Consider the following 20,798-nt stretch of genomic DNA (forward strand, 5'->3'; position numbering starts at 1 on the left):
GGCTCAGTCATTGGGTATATTCAAAACAGAAGTCGATAGATTTCTGACTAGTAAGGGCATCAAGGGATATGGCGATAGGGCTGGTGAATGGAGTTGAGGCAGAACATCAGCTGTGACCTCATTGAATGGCGGAGCAGGCTCGAAGGGCCGAATGGCCTACTCCTGCGCCTATTTCTTATGTTCTTAAATAATTAAAAAAATTGAGCTGGGAGGCAGGTCTCTGAAAAAAGAGGTGGACAGGAAACCAAACTGAAAAAAAGTTGGCAATGGAACCCTGGAAAACATAGCAGGACTAAGGAACAAATAAAAACAAACACTGGGGACAATGGAGCTTTAACAAAAAAAAGACTGGAAACTAAAATGAACAGAAACAGAGCAGGCAACCAGCATGAAAAACAGCACGAGCCATCAGAAGAGATAAAGGAGAAGGAAAACCCAGGCAACGAAGCAGTAAAGCTGGGGAAACACATCTGGAGAGAGCTGCCGTTGGCGCTCGGCCATCTGAGCCACAACAGTGCTGGGAGTCAGGGGTCACAGAATCATGTGATCAACTCCAGCCAATGGCACAAGCATATAATTGAAGATTGGTGTCAGTACGCCAGCTAACTGGAAGATTCAGCTGGGAGACTGAATCAGCACCACTGAAACAAATAGTGAAATTGAAGCCTTAAATAGCATGAAAACCAGGCATGACAAAATTATGACGCATGAAGTAGGTGTGACAAACAGGAAGCGCACACGAGATACAAGACTCTTAATATTTTATAGATAAATATATTTGTTAGTCTGTAGTTTCTTTAATACTTTAAATGGCAGATTTTCTGATTGCACACTGCTGGTGGGGAACTTCCCCTGCTGCCCACCCAAGTCAGGAAATCACAGCCTCGCTACCCAAGATTTACCACTCACTAAAATTAATAGTTGAAAAATCATAGGTAACATACCTGGGGTTTCCCGACATGCATGCTCAGCAGGCAAGGCTTCCAGCCGGAAGTGGACAAATAAACCAGCTTGTCACAATTTGGTAAAAGATGGTGCATGATTTAGTTACCTACAGCTTCCTTCCTGTAAGCTGGCCCTATTCCATCCTGCCCTGATGTTAGAATGTTTCCTCCTTTCTTTCGGGCAATCTATAGTCAGTCATGGGAAGAAACTGGGCTGCCACTAAGGTGGTGGTAATGGAAGATCCAGACATGGAGCGGATACTCTCCAGTGAGAAAGTTCAAAAAGGGCATCAAAACTAAACACTGCAAATTATTTAAAAAAAAATTAATTTGGGATGTAAATAGTCTCAAGACCCGACCAGCATGTAAACTGCTCAAGCTTCACTCTCTGGTTTCTAATGTCACTGTGACCTCACATGCTTCTTTCAACCTTCTAACACACTCTGGGTAGATATTAACTTTGTGTGATAGTGTAAAACAAATGATAGTGAGGCAGTATAGGGGTTCGCAAAATCCCCTCAACCCCGAAGCTACTGGCGATATTAATCTACATCGTGGAAATTGTCTCTGGGTTGGACAATGTTTTAAAACATGCCCAGAACCGCAAAAGGCTGTGTTGAGATGGACAGCACGTGGACAACACCGGAATCGAGGAACTTTGTGGAAAAATTCGCACACTTTAAGACAGTACATTTTATTAATAAAATTGTTCCCTGGAGTTTGGTAAATTGCAAAGGGGTTTAAACTTGGCCGTCAGAAAAAGCATGGCCAAGTACAAAAAGGAAGCAGCTTGTACAGCTTGTAGTGTGTCTGTGAGAAAGACCTGCCAATCAAAGGGAGTTTCCCTTCTCTACAGAAGCAATCGATGTTTGTTTATTGACATAAGGGATTATCCACTTAGGTTGCAGTTACGGTGACCGCAGGACAATGGGCTTCTGTTTGCCTAGCAATCCAACTCCATTCAGTACCCTTCACACACAATGAGACACACCAAAACTCCGGAAAAGGACTTTTGAAAGAGAACAGTTGGGAATGAATAGGTTTTTGAATCACCCATTACTCCCTTTTGTTAGCCCAGAAACTCCGGACGTGGGCGGGACAAACCATTCCAAGCCCATTTGAGTCAGCCAATCATAGCCTTTCTTTTGTGTATTCGAACCTTTTCGGCGCGAATTTTGCACACAGACCCTTTCAGCGCCAAACAGCAGGAGCTCGCAGGATATAAAGATAGCTCCTGAGAAGCTATCTCTCTCTCTTATTTCCTTGGACCACAGGTGAGCAGGTTTCTGACTCCTCAGCAAGGCAATCTAGTAAGGAGTTAAAGGGGGGGGGGGTGGTAATTTAAGGGAAATTGCTAAGATTGTTTAATTAACATTGTAGCCATTTATCCCTCATTTTGCCATCTGTCTTCCCCCATTTAAGCAATTGTACAGTGATTACTAAAATCATGTGGTGTAGTTTTCTTTAGTTTAATAAAGTTTGACTTTCTCACATCCAGACCAGTTGTCCGTTTTAATATATATCATTAATTATAAGTCCTCCAGTCAGAACTGGAAGGGTGAGTTTAGCGATTCGAAACCGCTGTTTGGGATTGGTCAGAGTGTAGTAGCAAAAGGCTGCCTGACCAGGTGAATTACCGTAAACCAGGTAAAGGAAGGTAAATTACCGTAAACCACAGAAAGGATGCCCCCCTACAAATTGGCGACCGCGGCAGGACTGGAGGCAGTTCTTGATATGATGAGTGGTCTGGATCTGGAGAAAGCATCGTCTCTTGTTTCCCTTGTTTTCAGTCTGTGGGTAGCCCTGCAGATGTTAGCGGCAGCGTGTAAGCTGACCTATTATAGCATAGGTGGCTGGGTTAAGAAGGGTGAGATGAGGAAGCAGGAGCAGGTGCCAGAGGCCAAGAATCGGGAGTCAGAGTTGGAAAAATGCCAGGCAGAGATAGAGCGCCTTGTGCAGGAAGCCACTGAGGCCAGAGATAGCGAGATGAGACTGCGGGAAGAGAATGTCCGCCTCATCTCAGAAGTTGCAGCAGCTTATAAGCTGGCCTGCGACCAAAGGTTCAGTGAAGCCGATCATGGCCCCTGTAGGGCAGAGATAGAAAGCCTTAACATGGCTTTAAAAGGAGCAAGGGGGATGATTTGCCTGATCAGCCCGAAGGCAGGTCAGCCGGATTTTACCAGCAGCCCAAATCAAACCGCCCCACAGGCAACACCCAGGGAAAGGCTGGCTAGGGAATTAGAGATCCCAAGACAGCAGCCCACAGCTCCGGGTTTTGAGGAGCTCTGGCAGTAAGAAGGGGTGGACATTGTGGTGGTAGGAGAACGCCAGCAGGTCCCGCTAGGCAGGCGGGGAACAGGACCAGTGTACCCACTCCGACAACGGAGGTATGGTCCGCCCATGAGCGATAATAACCCAGGGGCTGTTCAGCATACCTATCTGGTACCCTATGATACCCAACAGCTCAGAGGCCTTGTGAAACATATTCCCATGCTCTCTGAAAAGGGAGAACCCTCAATGCACTTCCAACAAGTAGAACAGGCAGCCGGTGTTAACAGCCGTGATGATGAAGAGAAAGCCAAAATGTTGCTTTTCTCTGTGGATAGCAAGCTCTATCAGACCCTTTCAGATGAGGCGAAGAGAGGGCAGAAGGGTTTTGAGGACCTGAAGGAGGAAATACTGGAAGCCATGGGTGCGAACGACGGCAATCCATTCGATGGCGTAAGGAAAACCCTGTAGAAGGAAGGGGAGACCCCACAGGCATTTGCAGACAGGCTGTGGCCAGTGTACAACAGCGCGTGTACAGGGGAGCAAAATAGGGCACACCTGAATGAGAGGCAGCGGACCCAATGGCTTCGTTGCCTGGTGTCCAATTGCCTACCCCAGATAAAAGTAAAAGCTGATACTTGGTTTGACCACCGAGATCCCCTAGTAACCGAAGAGACTGTAATCCGGCAGCTCACGGTAGCATATAGGAACAGGAGGAATAGTGAGACCCCCCAGCAAAAGGGTAAAGTCCTGAAGGTTAAACCTGGGGCTCAATATAAGAAAGAGTGGCGCCAGGAGGGGAGCCGTCCCTCCCAGAACAAGGTCACTTGTTACAAGTGCGGGGAGGAGGGCCACTGGTGCAGGGATTGTAAAAAGCCTGGGAGAGACGATAAAGCCGGGACCCCCGCAGCCCCAACTCAGAAGGCAGAGACAGAAACTCCTCCCGATACAGTCGAGTCCATCCTGGAGTCGATAAAATCTTTCCTCAGGGCCAATTAGGGAAAGGTAGCAGCCATCAGTGGTGCTGCAGCCCCCTCGCCCACCTCTGCCTCCCCACAATGACTGGCCAATAGGCTGGCCAAGGAGTGTGCATGTGCAGGCACTTTCTGGGACCAATATGAGTCCAGGCCAGTGGCAGCGATTACAGGCAGGGATGGGACACAGGGAAAATCAGGTAAATTGTATAAATCTGACAACACAAGTTCAAGTTCACAGCCTGTAAAGACAGGTGCTGTGGCTTGTTTCCAGGGAAAAGTTGTCCAGCCCACAAATTGGGACACTTCCCTGCCCCAGTGGAACCTAAGTTTTGGCCAAAGTTTAAATTTGAACAAGTTATGTGGCTCAGAAACAGAGAAACAGCAACCTAAGATTAGAAATCTGCAGGCTGCTGCAAATCCATTCACAGAGACTGCTCACGCAGGCGCGGTTCCCCAGCCCGTGACCCAAGCGGCTCCTTTTCAGTTTTCCCGCGCAGGCACAGCCGTGCGCCTGAGGGGAGAGGTTTCCCAACACCGGGTTCGCGCAGGCGCAGTTGCGGACTCGGAACCCCCAGCGACTCCTTTTCTCTGTGAGGCCGAGCGCGCAGGCGCAGTCGGCCGTTTAAAGGTCCCCGCTTCCCAATCTATACGCGCAGGCACAGTAGCCTGCTTGGAAGACCCAGCGGTTCTTCCTACCCTTTTCAGCCAAATCGAATGCGCAGGCGCGGTTGCCTGCGGGACCCCAGCGGCTCCTCTTCGGTTCTCCCGCGCAGGCGCAGTCGCCTGTTTGAAGACAGAGGCTTCACAGCCTCTGCCGCGGGACTCCGGGGAGGAGATTCGCGCAGGTGCAGTTGCCTGCGGGACCACAGCAGCTCTTTCTCAGTTTTCTCATGCAGGCGCAGCCGCCTGTTTGGATACAGCCTCTGCCGCGGGACTCTGTGGAGGAGATTCGCGCAGGCGCAGTCGCCTGTTTAAAGGAACAAGCTTCCCAGCCCACTTCTAGAGTGGTCCCCCCTGATGATGTGGGACCCTGGGGTGGCAGGGATAGCAATCCCTCTTGCAGGGGACATAGGGAAGGAGCTGGTACCAGGTTTTGGACCTGGAGAGGAAGATTTTCAGCCATCAGCAGCGGGTGGTGAGGGAATACCTGCCCCCAGTACAGGAGTGGGTAGGGAAAAGGAGACAAACCCGGAGTACCGGCAGGCTGCCAGGTATATTAAACAGTCCGGGCTGTTTGCATCAGGGGGAGAAGGTTCCCAGCTAACTAGGCATGTGACCCAAGCTCAGGGTCTGCCAGCCAAAGTTTCCCCCACAGAGACGCCCCTCAGAAGGTCTCAGCGGGTCTGCAAGCCCAAGAAAAGATGGTCAACAGAGTACCTGCCACAGAGAGCAATCTCCCGAGCCCGGGAGGAAACAGAACACAGGGGTCCACGGGCAAGGCTGGAGTGTAAGTGTGGCTGGGAAGGATGAGTGGGTGGCCGGATCTGGGATCCAAGTTTGAGTGTCGGGCCAGTGAGAGCTGCCACACAGGCACCCATCATTTTCTCCAGCCAGTCGAGGGAAGACGGGAGGGGGAGGGACTGGGAGTCGTGATCCCGTACTCTCTGGTCTCAGTCTGTGAAACATGAGGGGTACCCCGCCTCCACAAAGGGACAAGGGAACGGCTCGGGGCTGGCGGATCAGACTGTTCTGTAAAATCCATCCTGTATGTTTTTAAAAGGTTTAAGACCATTAAAGGGGGGGGGGTGGTGGAAGGAACACTTACTGCCCGGGTGGGAGGAGCAATACCCACTCGAATTTCGTGACCCATCATTGGCACGTGATGGTCGGGGGTTATTTCAGCGATTTGTTTCATATGTTTAATAGAGACTTTTTTTTTGTATTTTGTTTTACAGTTCCAAGCTGTGCAGAGGCGTAGGACCCTCTCCGTGCTTGGGATCATTTTGATTACATTGTATAACCAAGGTTGCAACATTTTGTAATATGTTATAATGTAACAAGTGGTGCAGGGGTATTAGACCCCTTGTTGTAACATTTTGTCGTCGATGTATCTGTAGATGCCTACCATACCACAGTTTTTCTCAAATTTGAGGGGAATAGACGAGTCAGGGGGTCAGTGGTAGGTAGCTATAGGTAAATACAGGGGATGGTTCTTTGTCGGGGGTCAGAACGTTTTGCTCACTTTCTTCAAATGGATACTACAAGCAAGTTGGAAGTATCCAAAGGGAGGAATGTAGGGGTTCACAAAATCTCCTCAACCCCGAAGCTACTGGAGATATTAATCTACATCGTGGAAATTGTCTCTGGGTTGGACAATGTTTTAAAACATGCCCAGAACTGCAAAAGGCTGCGTTGAGATGGACAGTACGTGGACAACACCGGAATCGAGGAAATTTGTGGAAAAATTCGCACACTTTAAGACAGTACATTTTATTGATAAAATTGTTCCCTGGAGTTTGGTAAATTGCAAAGGGGTTTAAACTTGGCCGTCAGAAAAAGCATGGCCAAGTACAAAAAGGAAGCAGCTTGTACAGCTTGTAGTGTGTCTGTGAGAAAGACCTGCCAATCAAAGGGAGTTTCCCTTCTCTACAGAAGCAATCGATGTTTGTTTATTGACATAAGGGATTATCCACTTAGGTTGCAGTTACGGTGACCGCAGGACAATGGGCTTCTGTTTGCCTAGCAATCCAACTCCATTCAGTACCCTTCACACACAATGAGACACACCAAAACTCCGGAAAAGGACTTTTGAAAGAGAACAGTTGGGAATGAATGGGTTTTTGAATCACCCATTACTCCCTTTTGTTAGCCCGGAAACTCCGGATGTGGGCGGGACAAACCACTCCAAGCCCATTTGAGTCAGCCAATCATGGCCTTTCTTTTGTGTATTCGAACCTTTTCGGCGCGAATTTTGCACACAGACCCTTTCAGCGCCAAACAGCAGGAGCTTGCAGGATATAAAGATAGCTCCTGAGAAGCTATCTCTCTCTCTTATTTCCTTGGACCACAGGTGAGCAGGTTTCTGACTCCTCAACAAGGCAATCTAGTAAGGAGTTAAAGGGGGGGGGTGGTAATTTAAGGGAAATTGCTAAGATTGTTTAATTAACATTGTAGCCATTTATCCCTCATTTTGCCATCTGTCTTCCCCCATTTAAGCAATTGTACAGTGATTACTAAAATCGTGTGGTGTAGTTTTCTTTAGTTTAATAAAGTTTGACTTTCTCACATCCAGACCAGTTGTCCGTTTTAATATATATCATTAATTATAAGTCCTCCAGTCAGAACTGGAAGGGTGGGTTTAGCGATTCGAAACCGCTGTTTGGGATTGGTCAGAGTGTAGTAGCAAAAGGCTGCCAGACCAGGTGAATTACCGTAAACCAGATAAAGGAAGGTAAATTACCGTAAACCACAGAAAGGATGCCCCCCCACAGTCAGCAGCCTGTTTTACATTTCTCCCAATTGACATCAGTGGAAATAAAAATTAGGAACATGAGGCCATAAGCAATAGGAGTAGGAGTAGGCCATATGACCCTTTGAGCCTGATCTGATATTCAATAAGATCAGGGCTGATCTTCAATCACAACTCAACTTTCCTGCCTGATCCCCATATCCCTTGATTCCCCTAGATTCCAAAAATCTATCTATCTCTGCCTTGAATATTCTCACAACTCAGCATCCACAGCCCTTTGGGGTAGAGAATTCCAAAGATTCACAACCCTCTGAGTGAGGAAGTTCCTCCTCATCTCAGTCTTAAGTGGCTGACCCCTTATCCTGAGACTCTGCCCCCTAGTTCTAGTCTCTCCAGCCAGAGGAAACAACCTCTCAGCATCTACCCGGTCAATCCCATCTATCAAGAGAGAGGTAAAAAGATGCAAGGTAGTTTTACACTATCGTATAAAATCAAAATCTACTCCTCAAAGTTCTTGTTTACGTTCTATTTCATAACATAACTTACTTTTTCCTGTTGAAGCTCTTTCTGTCCATATAACCTCTGTAGTGGGCCTGGATTGTAATTGCGGCATTTCTCTTTTCCTCCAGCATTTCGTTGTATTCTTTTCTGATCAGATATCCTCTTGCAACTGAGACAAGCAAATTGTACATATTCATTTTACAGTCTCATAAAATAAAAGTAAGGTACATTTTCATTGGTTTGTATTTTAGGCTGCTTTAAATGTTTTTTCCTTCTTTGTGCCATGAACCCTACTTTAGTGACAGTCTCCCTCTGTCTCAATGTCTCCCATTGCTGCGTGTCTCCCATTGCTGCGTGTCTCCCATTGCTCCGTGTCTCCCTCTGTCTCAGTGTCTCCCTCTGTCTCAGTGTCTCCCTCTGTCTCAGTGTCTCCCATTGCTCCGTGTCTCCCATTGCTCCGTGTCTCCCATTGCTCCGTGTCTCCCATTGCTCCGTGTCTCCCATTGCTCCGTGCCTCCCTCTGTCTCAGTGTCTCCCTCTGTCTCAGTGTCTCCCCCTGTCTCAGTGTCTCCCATTGCTCAGTTTCTCCCATTGCTCCGTGTCTCCCATTGCTCCGTGTCTCCCATTGCTCCGTGTCTCCCATTGCTCCGTGTCTCCCATTGCTCCGTGTCTCCCATTGCTCCAAGTCTCCCATTGCTCCATGTCTCCCATTGCTCCGTGTCTCCCATTGCTCCGTGCCTCCCTCTGTCTCAGTGTCTCCCTCTGTCTCAGTGTCTCCCATTGCTCAGTTTCTCCCATTGCTCTGTGTCTCCCATTGCTCCGTGTCTCCCATTGCTCCGTGTCTCCCATTGCTCCGTGTCTCCCATTGCTCCGTGCCTCCCTCTGTCTCAGTGTCTCCCTCTGTCTCAGTGTCTCCCTCTGTCTCAGTGTCTCCCTCTGTCTCAGTGTCTCCCATTGCTCCGTGTCTCCCATTGCTCCGTGTCTCCCATTGCTCCGTGTCTCCCATTGCTCCGTGTCTCCCATTGCTCCGTGTCTCCCATTGCTCCATGTCTCCCATTGCTCCGTGTCTCCCATTGCTCCGTGCCTCCCTCTGTCTCAGTGTCTCCCTCTGTCTCAGTGTCTCCCTCTGGCTCAGTGTCTCCCATTGCTCAGTTTCTCCCATTGCTCCGTGTCTCCCATTGCTCCGTGTCTCCCATTGCTCTGTGTCTCCCATTGCTCCGTGTCTCCCATTGCTCCGTGTCTCCCATTGCTCCAAGTCTCCCATTGCTCCATGTCTCCCATTGCTCCGTGTCTCCCATTGCTCCGTGCCTCCCTCTGTCTCAGTGTCTCCCTCTGTCTCAGTGTCTCCCTCTGTCTCAGTGTCTCCCATTGCTCCGTGTCTCCCATTGCTCCGTGTCTCCCCCTGTCTCAGTGTCTCCCATTGCTCCGTTTCTGCCCCGTCTCAGTGTCTCCCCCTGTCTCAGTGTCTCCTCCTGTCTCAGTGTCTCCCATTGCTCCGTGTCTCCCCCTGTCTCAGTGTCTCCCATTGCTCCATGTCTCCCTCTGTCTCAGCCTCTCCCCCTGTCTCAGTGTCTCTCCCTCTGTCTCAATGTCTCCCCCTGTCTCAGTGTCTCCCCCTGTCTCAGTGTCTCTCCCTCTGTCTCAATGTCTCCCCCTGTCTCAGTGTCTCCCCCTGTCTCAGTGTCTCTCCCTCTGTCTCACTGTCTCCCCCTGTCTCACTGTCTCCCCCTGTCTCACTGTCTCCCCCTGTCTCACTGTCTCCCTTTGTCTCAGTGTCTCTCCCCCTGTCTCAGTGTCTCCCCCGTCTCAGTGTCTCCCCCTGTCTCAGTGTCTCCCTCTGTCTCAGTGTCTCCCATTGCTCCGTGTCTCCCATTGCTCCGTGTCTCCCCCTGTCTCAGTGTCTCCCATTGCTCCGTTTCTGCCCCGTCTCAGTGTCTCCCCCTGTCTCAGTGTCTCCTCCTGTCTCAGTGTCTCCAATTGCTCCGTGTCTCCCCCTGTCTCAGTGTCTCCCATTGCTCCATGTCTCCCTCTGTCTCAGCCTCTCCCCCTGTCTCAGTGTCTCTCCCTCTGTCTCAATGTCTCCCCCTGTCTCAGTGTCTCCCCCTGTCTCAGTGTCTCTCCCTCTGTCTCAATGTCTCCCCCTGTCTCAGTGTCTCCCCCTGTCTCAGTGTCTCTCCCTCTGTCTCACTGTCTCCCCCTGTCTCACTGTCTCCCCCTGTCTCACTGTCTCCCCCTGTCTCACTGTCTCCCTTTGTCTCAGTGTCTCTCCCCCTGTCTCAGTGTCTCCCCCGTCTCAGTGTCTCCCCCTGTCTCAGTGTCTCCCCCCTGTCTCAGTGTCTCCCCCTGTCTCAGTGTCTCCCCCTGTCTCAGTCTCTCCCCCTGTCTCAGTCTCTCCCCCTGTCTCAGTCTCTCCCCCTGTCTCACTGTCTCCCTCTGACTCAGTCTCTCCCTCTGTCTCAGTGTCTCCCCTGTCTCACTGTCTCCCTCTGTCTCAGTCTCTCCCTCTGTCTCAGTGTCTCCCTTGTCTCTCTGTCTCCCTCTGTCTCAGTGTCTCCCCCTGTCTCACTGTCTCCCTCTGTCTCAGTGTCTCCCTCTGTCTCACTGTCTCCCTCTGTCTCAGTGTCTCCCCCTGTCTCAGTGTCTCCCCTGTCTCACTGTCTCCCTGTCTCAGTGTCTCCCCCTGTCTCAGTGTCTCCCCCTGTCTCAGTGTCTCCCCTGTCTCAGTGTCTCCCCCTGTCTCAGTGTCTCCCCCTGCCTCAGTGTCTCCCCTGTCTCACTGTCTCCCCCTGTCTCACTATCTCCCCTGTCTCAGTGTCTCCCCCTGTCTCAGTGTCTCCCCCGTCTCACTGTCTCCCCCGTCTCACTGTCTCCCCCTGTCTCAGTGTCTCCCCTGCCTCACTGTCTCCCTCTGTCTCAGTGTCTCCCTGTCTCACTGTCTCCCTGTCTCACTGTCTCCCCCTGTCTCACTGTCTCCCTCTGTCTCAGTGTCTCCCCGTCTCACTGTCTCCCCCTGTCTCCCTCTCTCTCTGTCTCAGTGTCTCCCCCTGTCTCATTGTCTCCCCTGTCTCACTGTCTCCCTCTGTCTCAGTTTCTCCCTCTGTCTCACTGTCTCCCCCTGTCTCACTGTCTGCCTCTGTCTCACTGTCTCCCTCTGTCTCACTGTCTCCCCCTGTCTCACTGTCTCCCTCTGTCTCACTGTCTCCCTCTGTCTCACTGTCTCCCCCTGTCTCACTGTCCCCCTGTCTCAGTCTCTCCCCCGTCTCACTGTCTCCCTCTGTCTCAGTCTCTCCCTCTGTCTCAGTGTCTCCCCTGTCTCACTGTCTCCCCTGTCTCATTGTCTCCCCGTCTCACTGTCTCCCTCTGTCTCAGTTTCTCCCTCTGTCTCACTGTCTCCCCCTGTCTCACTGTCTGCCTCTCTCTCACTGTCTCCCTCTGTCTCACTGTCTCCCCCTGTCTCACTGTCTCCCTCTGTCTCACTGTATCCCTCTGTCTCAGTCTCTCCCCCTGTCTCACTGTCTCCCTCTGTCTCAGTCTCTCCCTCTGTCTCAGTGTCTCCCCTGTCTCACTGTCTCCCTCTGTCTCAGTGTCTCCCCCTGTCTCACTGTCTCCCTCTGTCTCAGTCTCTCCCTCTGTCTCAGTGTCTCCCCTGTCTCACTGTCTCCCTCTGTCTCAGTGTCTCCCCCTGTCTCAGTGTCTCCCTCTGTCTCAGTGTCTCCCTCTGTCTCACTGTCTCCCCTGTCTCACTGTCTCCCCCTGTCTCACTATCTCCCCCTGTCTCAGTGTCTCCCTCTGTTTCAGTGTCTCCCTCTGTCTCACTGTCTCCCCTGTCTCAGTGTCTCCCTCTGTCTCACTGTCTCACTGTCTCCCACTGTCTCACTGTCTCCCTCTGTCTCAGTGTCTCCCTCTTTCTCAGTGTCTCCCCCTGTCTCAGTGTCTCCCCCTGTCTCAGTGTCTCCCCTGTCTCACTGTCTCCCTCTGTCTCACTGTCTCCCCTGTCTCACTGTCTCCCTCTGTCTCACTGTCTCCCCCTGTCTCAGTGTCTCCACCTGTCTCAGTGTCTCCCCGTCTCACTGTCTCCCCCTGTCTCACTATCTCCCCTGTCTCAGTGTCTCCCCCTGTCTCAGTGTCTCCCCCATCTCACTGTCTCCCCCGTGTCACTGTCTCCCCCTGTCTCAGCTTCTCCCTTGTCTCACTGTCTCCCTCTGTCTCAGTGTCTCCCCATCTCACTGTCTCCACCTGTCTCAGTGTCTCCCCGTCTCCAATTCCAATTCCAATTCCAATTCAAATGCTTTATTGGCATGAAAGTTTACAGAGAACCATATTGCCAAAGCTTACATAGCAAAAAGGTACAGTTTTCCAACATTCTGTAGGTGTCAATCGATTTGACATTTGTTGGGTACATACAATATTACTTTTAAACAATATTAATTTTAAACAGTCTTACTTTTAAACAGTCCTCAGGTTGTGACATGTTGTTACATATTTGGCCCCAAGGTATGGTCTGTCTCCTTCTCCCAGGACTAATCTCAATTTTGACAGGTCATCCAATTCCTTGAAATCTGGGGTTGTTTGGCTTAGCTTGTTGAATAATATGTTTCTTGATGTGTTGAATTTTTCGCATTTTAGGAGGAAATGCATTTCTGTTTCAACCTCGCCGGCCAGACATTGATCGCATATTCTATTCTCTCTAGGCTGCCAGGATTTCTTGTATCTGCCTTTTTCAATTTCCAGTTGGTGGTCGCTTAGTCTGCACCTGGTGAGGGTCTGTCTCTGTTTTGTGTCTCTGATGGTCGTGAGGTAGTCTGCCAGTTTATAATCTCTCAGTGTCTCCCTCTGCCTCAGTCTCTCCCCCTGTCTCACTGTCTCCCTCTGTCTCACTGTCTCCCTCTGTCTCAGTGTCTCCCCCTGTCTCACTGTCTCCCTCTGTCTCACTGTCTCCCCCTGTCTCACTGTCTCTCCCCCGTCTCACTGTCTCCCGCTGTCTCACTGTCTCCCTCTCTCCCTGTCTCAGTGTCTCCCCCTGTCTCATTGTCTCCCCTGTCTCACTGTCTCCCTCTGTCTCACTGTCTCCCTCTGTCTCACTGTCTCCCCCTGTCTCAGTGTCTCCCCCTGTCTCACTGTCTCCCTCTGTCTCACTGTCTCCCCCTGTCTCACTGTCTCCCTCTGTCTCACTGTCTCCCCCTGTCTCACTGTCTCCCTCTGTCTCACTGTCTCCCCCTGTCTCACTGTCTCCCTCTGTCTCACTGTCTCCCTCTGTCTCACTGTCTCCCTCTGTCTCAGTGTCTCCCCCTGTCTCACTGTCTCCCCCTGTCTCAGTCTCTCCCTCTGTCTCAGTGTCTCCCCTGTCTCACTGTCTCCCTCTGTCTCAGTGTCTCCCCCTGTCTCACTGTCTCCCTCTGTCTCAGTCTCTCCCTCCGTCTCAGTGTCTCCCCTGTCTCACTGTGTCCCTCTGTCTCAGTGTCTCCCCCTGTCTCACTGTCTCCCTCTGTCTCAGTGTCTCCCTCTGTCTCACTGTCTCCCCTGTCTCACTGTCTCCCCCTGTCTCACTATCTCCCCGTCTCAGTGTCTCCCTCTGTTTCAGTGTCTCCCTCTGTCTCACTGTCTCCCCTGTCTCAGTGTCTCCCTCTGTCTCACTGTCTCCCCTGTCTCACTGTCTCCCCCTGTCTCAGTGTCTCCCTCTGTCTCAGTGTCTCCCCTGTCTCACTGTCTCCCCCTGTCTCAGTGTCTCCCCCTGTCTCAGTGTCTCCCCCTGTCTCAGTGTCTCCCTCTGTCTCACTGTCTCCCCTGTCTCAGTGTCTCCCCCTGTCTCACTGTCTCCCTCTGTCTCACTGTCTCCCCTGTCTCACTGTCTCCCTCTGTCTCACTGTCTCCCCCTGTCTCAGTGTCTCCACCTGTCTCAGTGTCTCCCCCTGTCTCAGTGTCTCCCTCTGTCTCACTGTCTCCCCTGTCTCAGTGTCTCCCCCTGTCTCACTGTCTCCCTCTGTCTCACTGTCTCCCCTGTCTCACTGTCTCCCTCTGTTTCAGTGTCTCCCTCTGTCTCACTGTCTCCCCCTGTCTCAGTGTCTCCCCCTGTCTCACTGTCTCCCTCTGTCTCACTGTCTCCCCTGTCTCACTGTCTCCCTCTGTCTCACTGTCTCCCCCTGTCTCAGTGTCTCCACCTGTCTCAGTGTCTCCCCGTCTCCAATTCCAATTCCAATTCCAATTCAAATGCTTTATTGGCATGAAAGTTTACAGAGAACCATATTGCCAAAGCTTACATAGCAAAAAGGTACAGTTTTCCAACATTCTGTAGGTGTCAATCGATTTGACATTTGTTGGGTACATACAATATTACTTTTAAACAATATTAATTTTAAACAGTCTTACTTTTAAACAGTCCTCAGGTTGTGACATGTTGTTACATATTTGGCCCCAAGGTATGGTCTGTCTCCTTCTCCCAGGACTAATCTCAATTTTGACAGGTCATCCAATTCCTTGAAATCTGGGGTTGTTTGGCTTAGCTTGTTGAATAATATGTTTCTTGATGTGTTGAATTTTTCGCATTTTAGGAGGAAATGCATTTCTGTTTCAACCTCGCCGGCCAGACATTGATCGCATATTCTATTCTCTCTAGGCTGCCAGGATTTCTTGTATCTGCCTTTTTCAATTTCCAGTTGGTGGTCGCTTAGTCTGTACCTGGTGAGGGTCTGTCTCTGTTTTGTGTCTCTGATGGTCGTGAGGTAGTCTGCCAGTTTATAATCTCTTTTTAGGGCCCGGTAACATTCTAATCTGCTTTGGCTTTCGGTTATTTTGTTCCAATGTTCCAGGTAGGTTTCTTTGCATTGTTTAATGATTTGGTTCACTCGGATTGGTGTTTGGACGGCTGTGTTGGTCTGGGGCTGGTCAGGGTCCGGCTGAGTACTTATTTTCAGTAGCAGCTGACTCAGGGGACTCTTTTCTGGGTTTAGCTCTTGGGTCTGAAAGGCTTTGAAATGAAGGGTGTCTGGGGAGCTAGATTTGAGGTGATTTAGGAAGTTTAGTGCTCGTTTTTGGATGTTTATTATCAGTGGGTATCTGCCTAGTTCGGCTCTGCATGCATTTGTTGGCGTTTTTCTTTGGGTGCGAAGGATGCTTCGGCAGAATTCTGCATGTAGGGCTTCTATTGTGTGTTTTTCCCATTTAGTGTAGCTTTGGTGATTTAGCGGGCCCCATACTTCACTACCGTACAGTGCAAAGGGCAGGATTATGCTGTCAAATATTTTGAGCCAGATTTTGATTGGGATTTGGATGTTGTAGAATTTTCTTTTTATTGCATATAGGGCTCTTCGGGCTTTTTCTTTTAGTGCATTCACTGCTATGCTGAAGCTCCCTGATGCTGTAATAGTTAGACCAAGGTAGGTGTAGCTCATAGTGTGTCCTATAGCGGTATCACTGAGGGTAAATTGGTGTTTGTTTTCCTGACATCTGGGCCTTTTTTGAAAAATCATGATGTTGGTTTTCTTTAGATTTACTGTTAGAGCCCAATTTTGGCAGTATTTGTCGAGTAGGTCTAGTTGTTGCTGTAATCCCTGTTCTGTGGGAGACAGCAGAACCAGGTCGTCCGCATAGAACAGGGATTTCACTTCTCCATCAAGGAGACGGAGACCTGGTGACTCGCTTTGCTCCAGCATGTCTGCTAATTCATTTATGTATATGTTGAACAGGGTCGGGCTCAAATTGCAGCCCTGTCGGACGCCTCTTCTCTGGGTGAAGAAATCGGTGCGTTTGTCTCCAATTTTGACCCCGCATTTGTTTTTCAGATACATTGATTTAATAAGGTCATAGACTTTGCCCCCTATTCCACACTGAAGAAGTTTATAATAGAGCCCTTCGTGCCATATAGAGTCAAAGGCTTTCTTGAAGTCGATGAAACAGGCGAATATTTTCCCATTTTTTGTTTGGTGTATATGTTTTTCAATGAGGGTGTGAAGGGTATAGATATGGTCGGCGGTGCGGTGTTTTGGAAGAAAGCCTATTTGGTTTTTTCTGAGGATATTATGTTTGTTAAGAAAATCAAGTAATCTACTATTTAGAATACTGCAGAATAACTTCCCTAGACAACTGTTGACACAGATGCCGCGGTAGTTATTTGGGTCTGATTTGTTTCCGCTTTTATATATGGGGGAGATTAGTCCTTGGCACCAGATATCGGGAAAACAGCCTGAACGTAATATGATGTTGAATAATTTGAGTACCGCACCCTGCATCTCCATATTGCTGAACTTGAGCATTTCATTTTTGATGTTGTCTGGGCCACAGGCTTTCTTTAGGTGGAGAGATTTTGTTTTTGTGGCCAGTTCTTTCCATGTGATTGGGGAGTCTAGAGGGTTTTGGTTGTCTTTAATTGTTGCTTCTAATGTGTGGAGTTTTTCTGTGACCTGATGTTGACTTGGGTTTGTTTCGTTTATTGGGATGTCTTTGTAGAGGTTTTCAAAATGTGTTCTCCAGATGTCGCCATCTTGGATTGGTAATGCTTGCAATTGTGTTGTACTCAGGTTATTCCACATTTCCCAGAATTGTTTTGGATTGGTGGAGTTTTCAATTTCTTCGAGTATTTTGTGGGTATAGTTTTGTGTTTTGTTCCTAATGGTGTGTTTATATCTTTTGAGGGTTTCATTGTATCTAGTACGTAGGTCCGGATTGTTTGGTTGCCGATGCTTTTGGTTTGATATTTTTCTCAGGTCTTTTCTGGCATTTTTGCATTCGTGGTCAAATCATTTCTTATTTTTATTTTGTCTTTTGTGACTCTTCCTCTTCTGTTTCACGAGGTCGGCTTTTACAGCTGCCTCATGGAAGATCATATTTATATCCTCTATGGCCATGTTTACACCATCTCTGGTGATCTCATATAGATTTTCTTTAAATTTTGAAATTTTACTTGTGAGATCAGGTGAATTTAGTGCTGTGATGAATTTATCTCCACTGTCTGGGGCCCATCTGTATGTCTGGTTTATTTTATGTAGCTTAATGGGTTCCTTTTTTGTGTCTGTAGTTTGGGCAGAAAGTTTAAGGTACACATTTATTTGGTTATGGTCTGAGAGGGGGGATTGCTGCCTGACAGTGAATGCGTTGATATCGCAGGGGTCCAGGTCAGTGATTGTATAATCCACCACACTAGACCCAAGAGTTGAGGAATATGTGAGTCTCCCTAAGGAGTCCCCTCTGAACCTACCGTTAACTATGTACAGGCCTAAGGCTCGGCAGAGTTGCACTACCTCCCTACCGCTTTTATTTATTTCACAATCGAGGTTGTTTCGGTTTGCGATGGCTGGTGTGACATATAGAGGGGTCTGGCCAAACACATGGTTGTTGCCCTGTGGGTCTACGAAGTCAGGTTCACATCCTGTCCTTGCATTTAGGTCCCCACATAATAGCACCTTTCCTTGGGCCTGGAAATGGCTGATTTCCATGTGGAGAGTGTCAAATATCTCCTCTTCAAAATATGGCGATTCTATTGGAGGTATGTAGATCGCACATAAGTAAACATCGTTTTTTGCTATTCCGATATTTTTATCTAATTTTAGCCATACGTGTGATTTCCCCTGTTTTATCGGTGAGATGTGTTTGTTCAGTTCTCCTTTATACCACACCAGGATTCCCCCGGAGGTTCTGCCCTTGCGTGTCTTAGTGTTCTTTACTGAGGGCACAATGATTTGATGGTACATTGGAGGACAGTGGGTCGGCATGTCCTTTTGGCACCATGTTTCTGTTAACACAATTATATCAATGTCTTTTATAGCTTTTAGGAATTCAGGGTCTGTACTCCCCCTGTCTCAGTGTCTCCCCCATCTCACTGTCTCCCCCGTGTCACTGTCTCCCCCTGTCTCAGTGTCTCCCCTGTCTCACTGTCTCCCTCTGTCTCAGTGTCTCCCCATCTCACTGTCTCCCCCGTCTCACTGTCTCCCCGTCTCAGTGTCTCCCCTGTCTCACTGTCTCCCTCTGTCTCAGTGTCTCCCCATCTCACTGTCTCCCTGTCTCAGTGTCTCCCCCGTCTCACTGTCTCCCCTGTCTCACTGTCTCCCTCTGTCTCAGTGTCTCCCTCTGCCTCAGACTCTCCCCCGTCTCACTGTCTCCCTCTGTCTCACTGTCTCCCTCTGTCTCAGTGTCTCCCCGTCTCACTGTCTCCCCCTGTCTCAGTCTCTCCCCCGTCTCACTGTCTCCCGCTGTCTCACTGTCTCCCTCTCTCCCTGTCTCAGTGTCTCCCCCTGTCTCATTGTCTCCCCGTCTCACTGTCTCCCTCTGTCTCACTGTCTCCCTCTGTCTCACTGTCTCCCCCTGTCTCAGTGTCTCCCCCTGTCTCACTGTCTCCCTCTGTCTCACTGTCTCCCCCTGTCTCACTGTCTCCCTCTGTCTCACTGTCTCCCCCTGTCTCACTGTCTCCCTCTGTCTCACTGTCTCCCTCTGTCTCACTGTCTCCCCCTGTCTCACTGTCTCCCTCTGTCTCACTGTCTCCCTCTGTCTCAGTGTCTCCCCCATCTCACTGTCTCCCCCTGTCTCAGTGTCTCCCCCGTCTCAGTGTCTCCCCCTGTCTCACTGTCTCCCTCTGTCTCAGTGTCTCCCCATCTCACTGTCTCCCCCTGTCTCAGTGTCTCCCCCTGTCTCAGTGTCTCCCCCTGTCTCAGTGTCTCACCTGTCTCAGTGTCTCCCCCTGTCTCACTGTCTCCCTCTGTCTCAGTGTCTCCCCCATCTCACTGTCTCCCCCTGTCTCAGTGTCTCCCCCTGTCTCAGTGTCTCCCCCTGTCTCAGTGTCTCACCTGTCTCACTGTCTCCCCCTGTCTCAGTGTCTCCCCCTGTCTCAGTGTGTCCCCCTGTCTCAGTGTCTCACCTGTCTCACTGTCTCCCCCGTCTCAGTGTCTCCCCCTGTCTCACTGTCTCCCTCTGTCTCAGTGTCTCCCCATCTCACTGTCTCCCTCTGTCTCAGTGTCTCCCCCTGTCTCAGTGTCTCCCCCTGTCTCAGTGTCTCACCTGTCTCAGTGTCTCCCCCTGTCTCACTGTCTCCCTCTGTCTCAGTGTCTCCCCCATCTCACTGTCTCCCCCTGTCTCAGTGTCTCCCCCTGTCTCAGTGTGTCCCCCTGTCTCAGTGTCTCACCTGTCTCACTGTCTCCCTCTGTCTCAGTGTCTCCCCCATCTCACTGTCTCCCCCTGTCTCAGTGTCTCCCCCTGTCTCAGTGTGTCCCCCTGTCTCAGTGTCTCACCTGTCTCACTGTCTCCCCCGTCTCACTGTCTCCCCGTCTCAGTGTCTCCCCCATCTCACTGTCTCCCCCTGTCTCAGTGTCTCCCCCTGTCTCACTGTCTCCCTCTGTCTCACTGTCTCCCCCTGTCTCACTGTCTCCCTCTGTCTCACTGTCTCCCCCTGTCTCACTGTCTCCCTCTGTCTCACTGTCTCCCTCTGTCTCACTGTCTCCCTCTGTCTCACTGTCTCCCTCTGTCTCACTGTCTCCCTCTGTCTCACTGTCTCCCCCTGTCTCAGTGTCTCCCCCTGTCTCAGTGTCTTCCCCTGTCTCACTGTCTCCCTCTGTCTCAGTGTCTCCCCCATCTCACTGTCTCCCCCTGTCTCAGTGTCTCCCCCTGTCTCAGTGTCTCCCCCTGTCTCAGTGTCTCACCTGTCTCACTGTCTCCCCCTGTCTCAGTGTCTCCCCTGCCTCCCTGTTTCCCCCATCTCACTGTCTCACCGTCTCAGTGTCTCCCCCCGTCTCAGTGTCTCCCCCTGTCTCAGTGTCTCCCCCTGTCTCAGTGTCTCCCCCTGTCTCAGTGTCTCCCTCTGTCTCACTGTCTCCCCCTGTCTCACTGTCTCCCCCTGTCTCACTGTCTCCCCCTGTCTCACTGTCTCCCTCTGTCTCACTGTCTCCCCCTGTCTCACTGTCTCCCTCTGTCTCACAGTCTCCCTCTGCCTCACTGTCTCCCTCTGTCTCACTGCCTCCCTCTGTCTCAGTGTCTCCCCCATCTCACTGTCTCCCTCTGTCTCACTGTCTCCCTCTGTCTCACTGTCTCCCTCTGTCTCACTGTCTCCCTCTGTCTCACTGTCTCCCTCTGTCTCAGTGTCTCCCCGTCTCACTGTCTCCCTCTGTCTCACTGTCTCCCTCTGTCTCCCTGTCTCCCTCTGTCTCAGTGTCTCCCCCTGTCTCACTGTCTCCCTCTGTCTCACTGTCTCCCTCTGTCTCAGTGTCTCCCCCTGTCTCAGTGCCTCCCCCTGTCTCACTGTCTCCCCCTGTCTCACTGTCTCCCCCTGTCTCACTGTCTCCCTCTGTCTCAGTTTTTCCGTCTGTCTCAGTCTCTCCCCCTGTCTCAGTGTCTCCCCCGTCTCGGTGTCTCCCCTGTCTCACTGTCTCCCCCTGTCTCAGTGTCTCCCCTGTCTCACTGTCTCTCACTGTCTCCCCCTGTCTCACTGTCTCCCCCTGTCTCAGTGTGTCCCACTGTCTCAGTGTCTCCCCCGTCTCAGTGTCTCCCTCTGTCTCAGTGTCTCCCCCTGTCTCAGTGTCTCCCCTGTCTCACTGTCTCCCCTGTCTCACTGTCTGCCCCTGTCTCAGTGTCTCCCCCTGTCTCAGTGTCTCCCCTGTCTCACTGTCTCCCTCTGTCTCAGTGTCTCCCCCTGTCTCACTGTCTCCCTCTGTCTCAGTGTCTCCCCCTGTCTCACTGTCTCCCTCTGTCTCAGTGTCTCCCCCTGTCTCACTGTCTCCCTCT

At 50.5% G+C, this 20,798-nt stretch overlaps 1 protein-coding gene across 4 annotated transcripts in view; it reads right to left on the reverse strand.

Moving 5' to 3' along the window:
* The window catches only part of myo3a (myosin IIIA), a 722,675-nt gene that overhangs the window by 136,448 nt on the left and 565,429 nt on the right, over positions 1–20,798 (reverse strand). For all 4 annotated transcript variants that reach the window (XM_085987739.1, XM_085987740.1, XM_085987738.1 and 1 more), the window contains one exon: positions 8,145–8,268. In XM_085987739.1, the coding sequence (XP_085843865.1) occupies positions 8,145–8,268 (124 nt within the window). The remainder of the gene's footprint in view (positions 1–8,144; positions 8,269–20,798) is intronic.

The sequence above is a fragment of the Somniosus microcephalus genome, chromosome 5 (assembly GCF_052327205.1).
Source record: "Somniosus microcephalus isolate GS21.2 chromosome 5, FLI_Smic_1.0, whole genome shotgun sequence".
Classification (NCBI taxonomy): domain Eukaryota; kingdom Metazoa; phylum Chordata; class Chondrichthyes; order Squaliformes; family Somniosidae; genus Somniosus; species Somniosus microcephalus.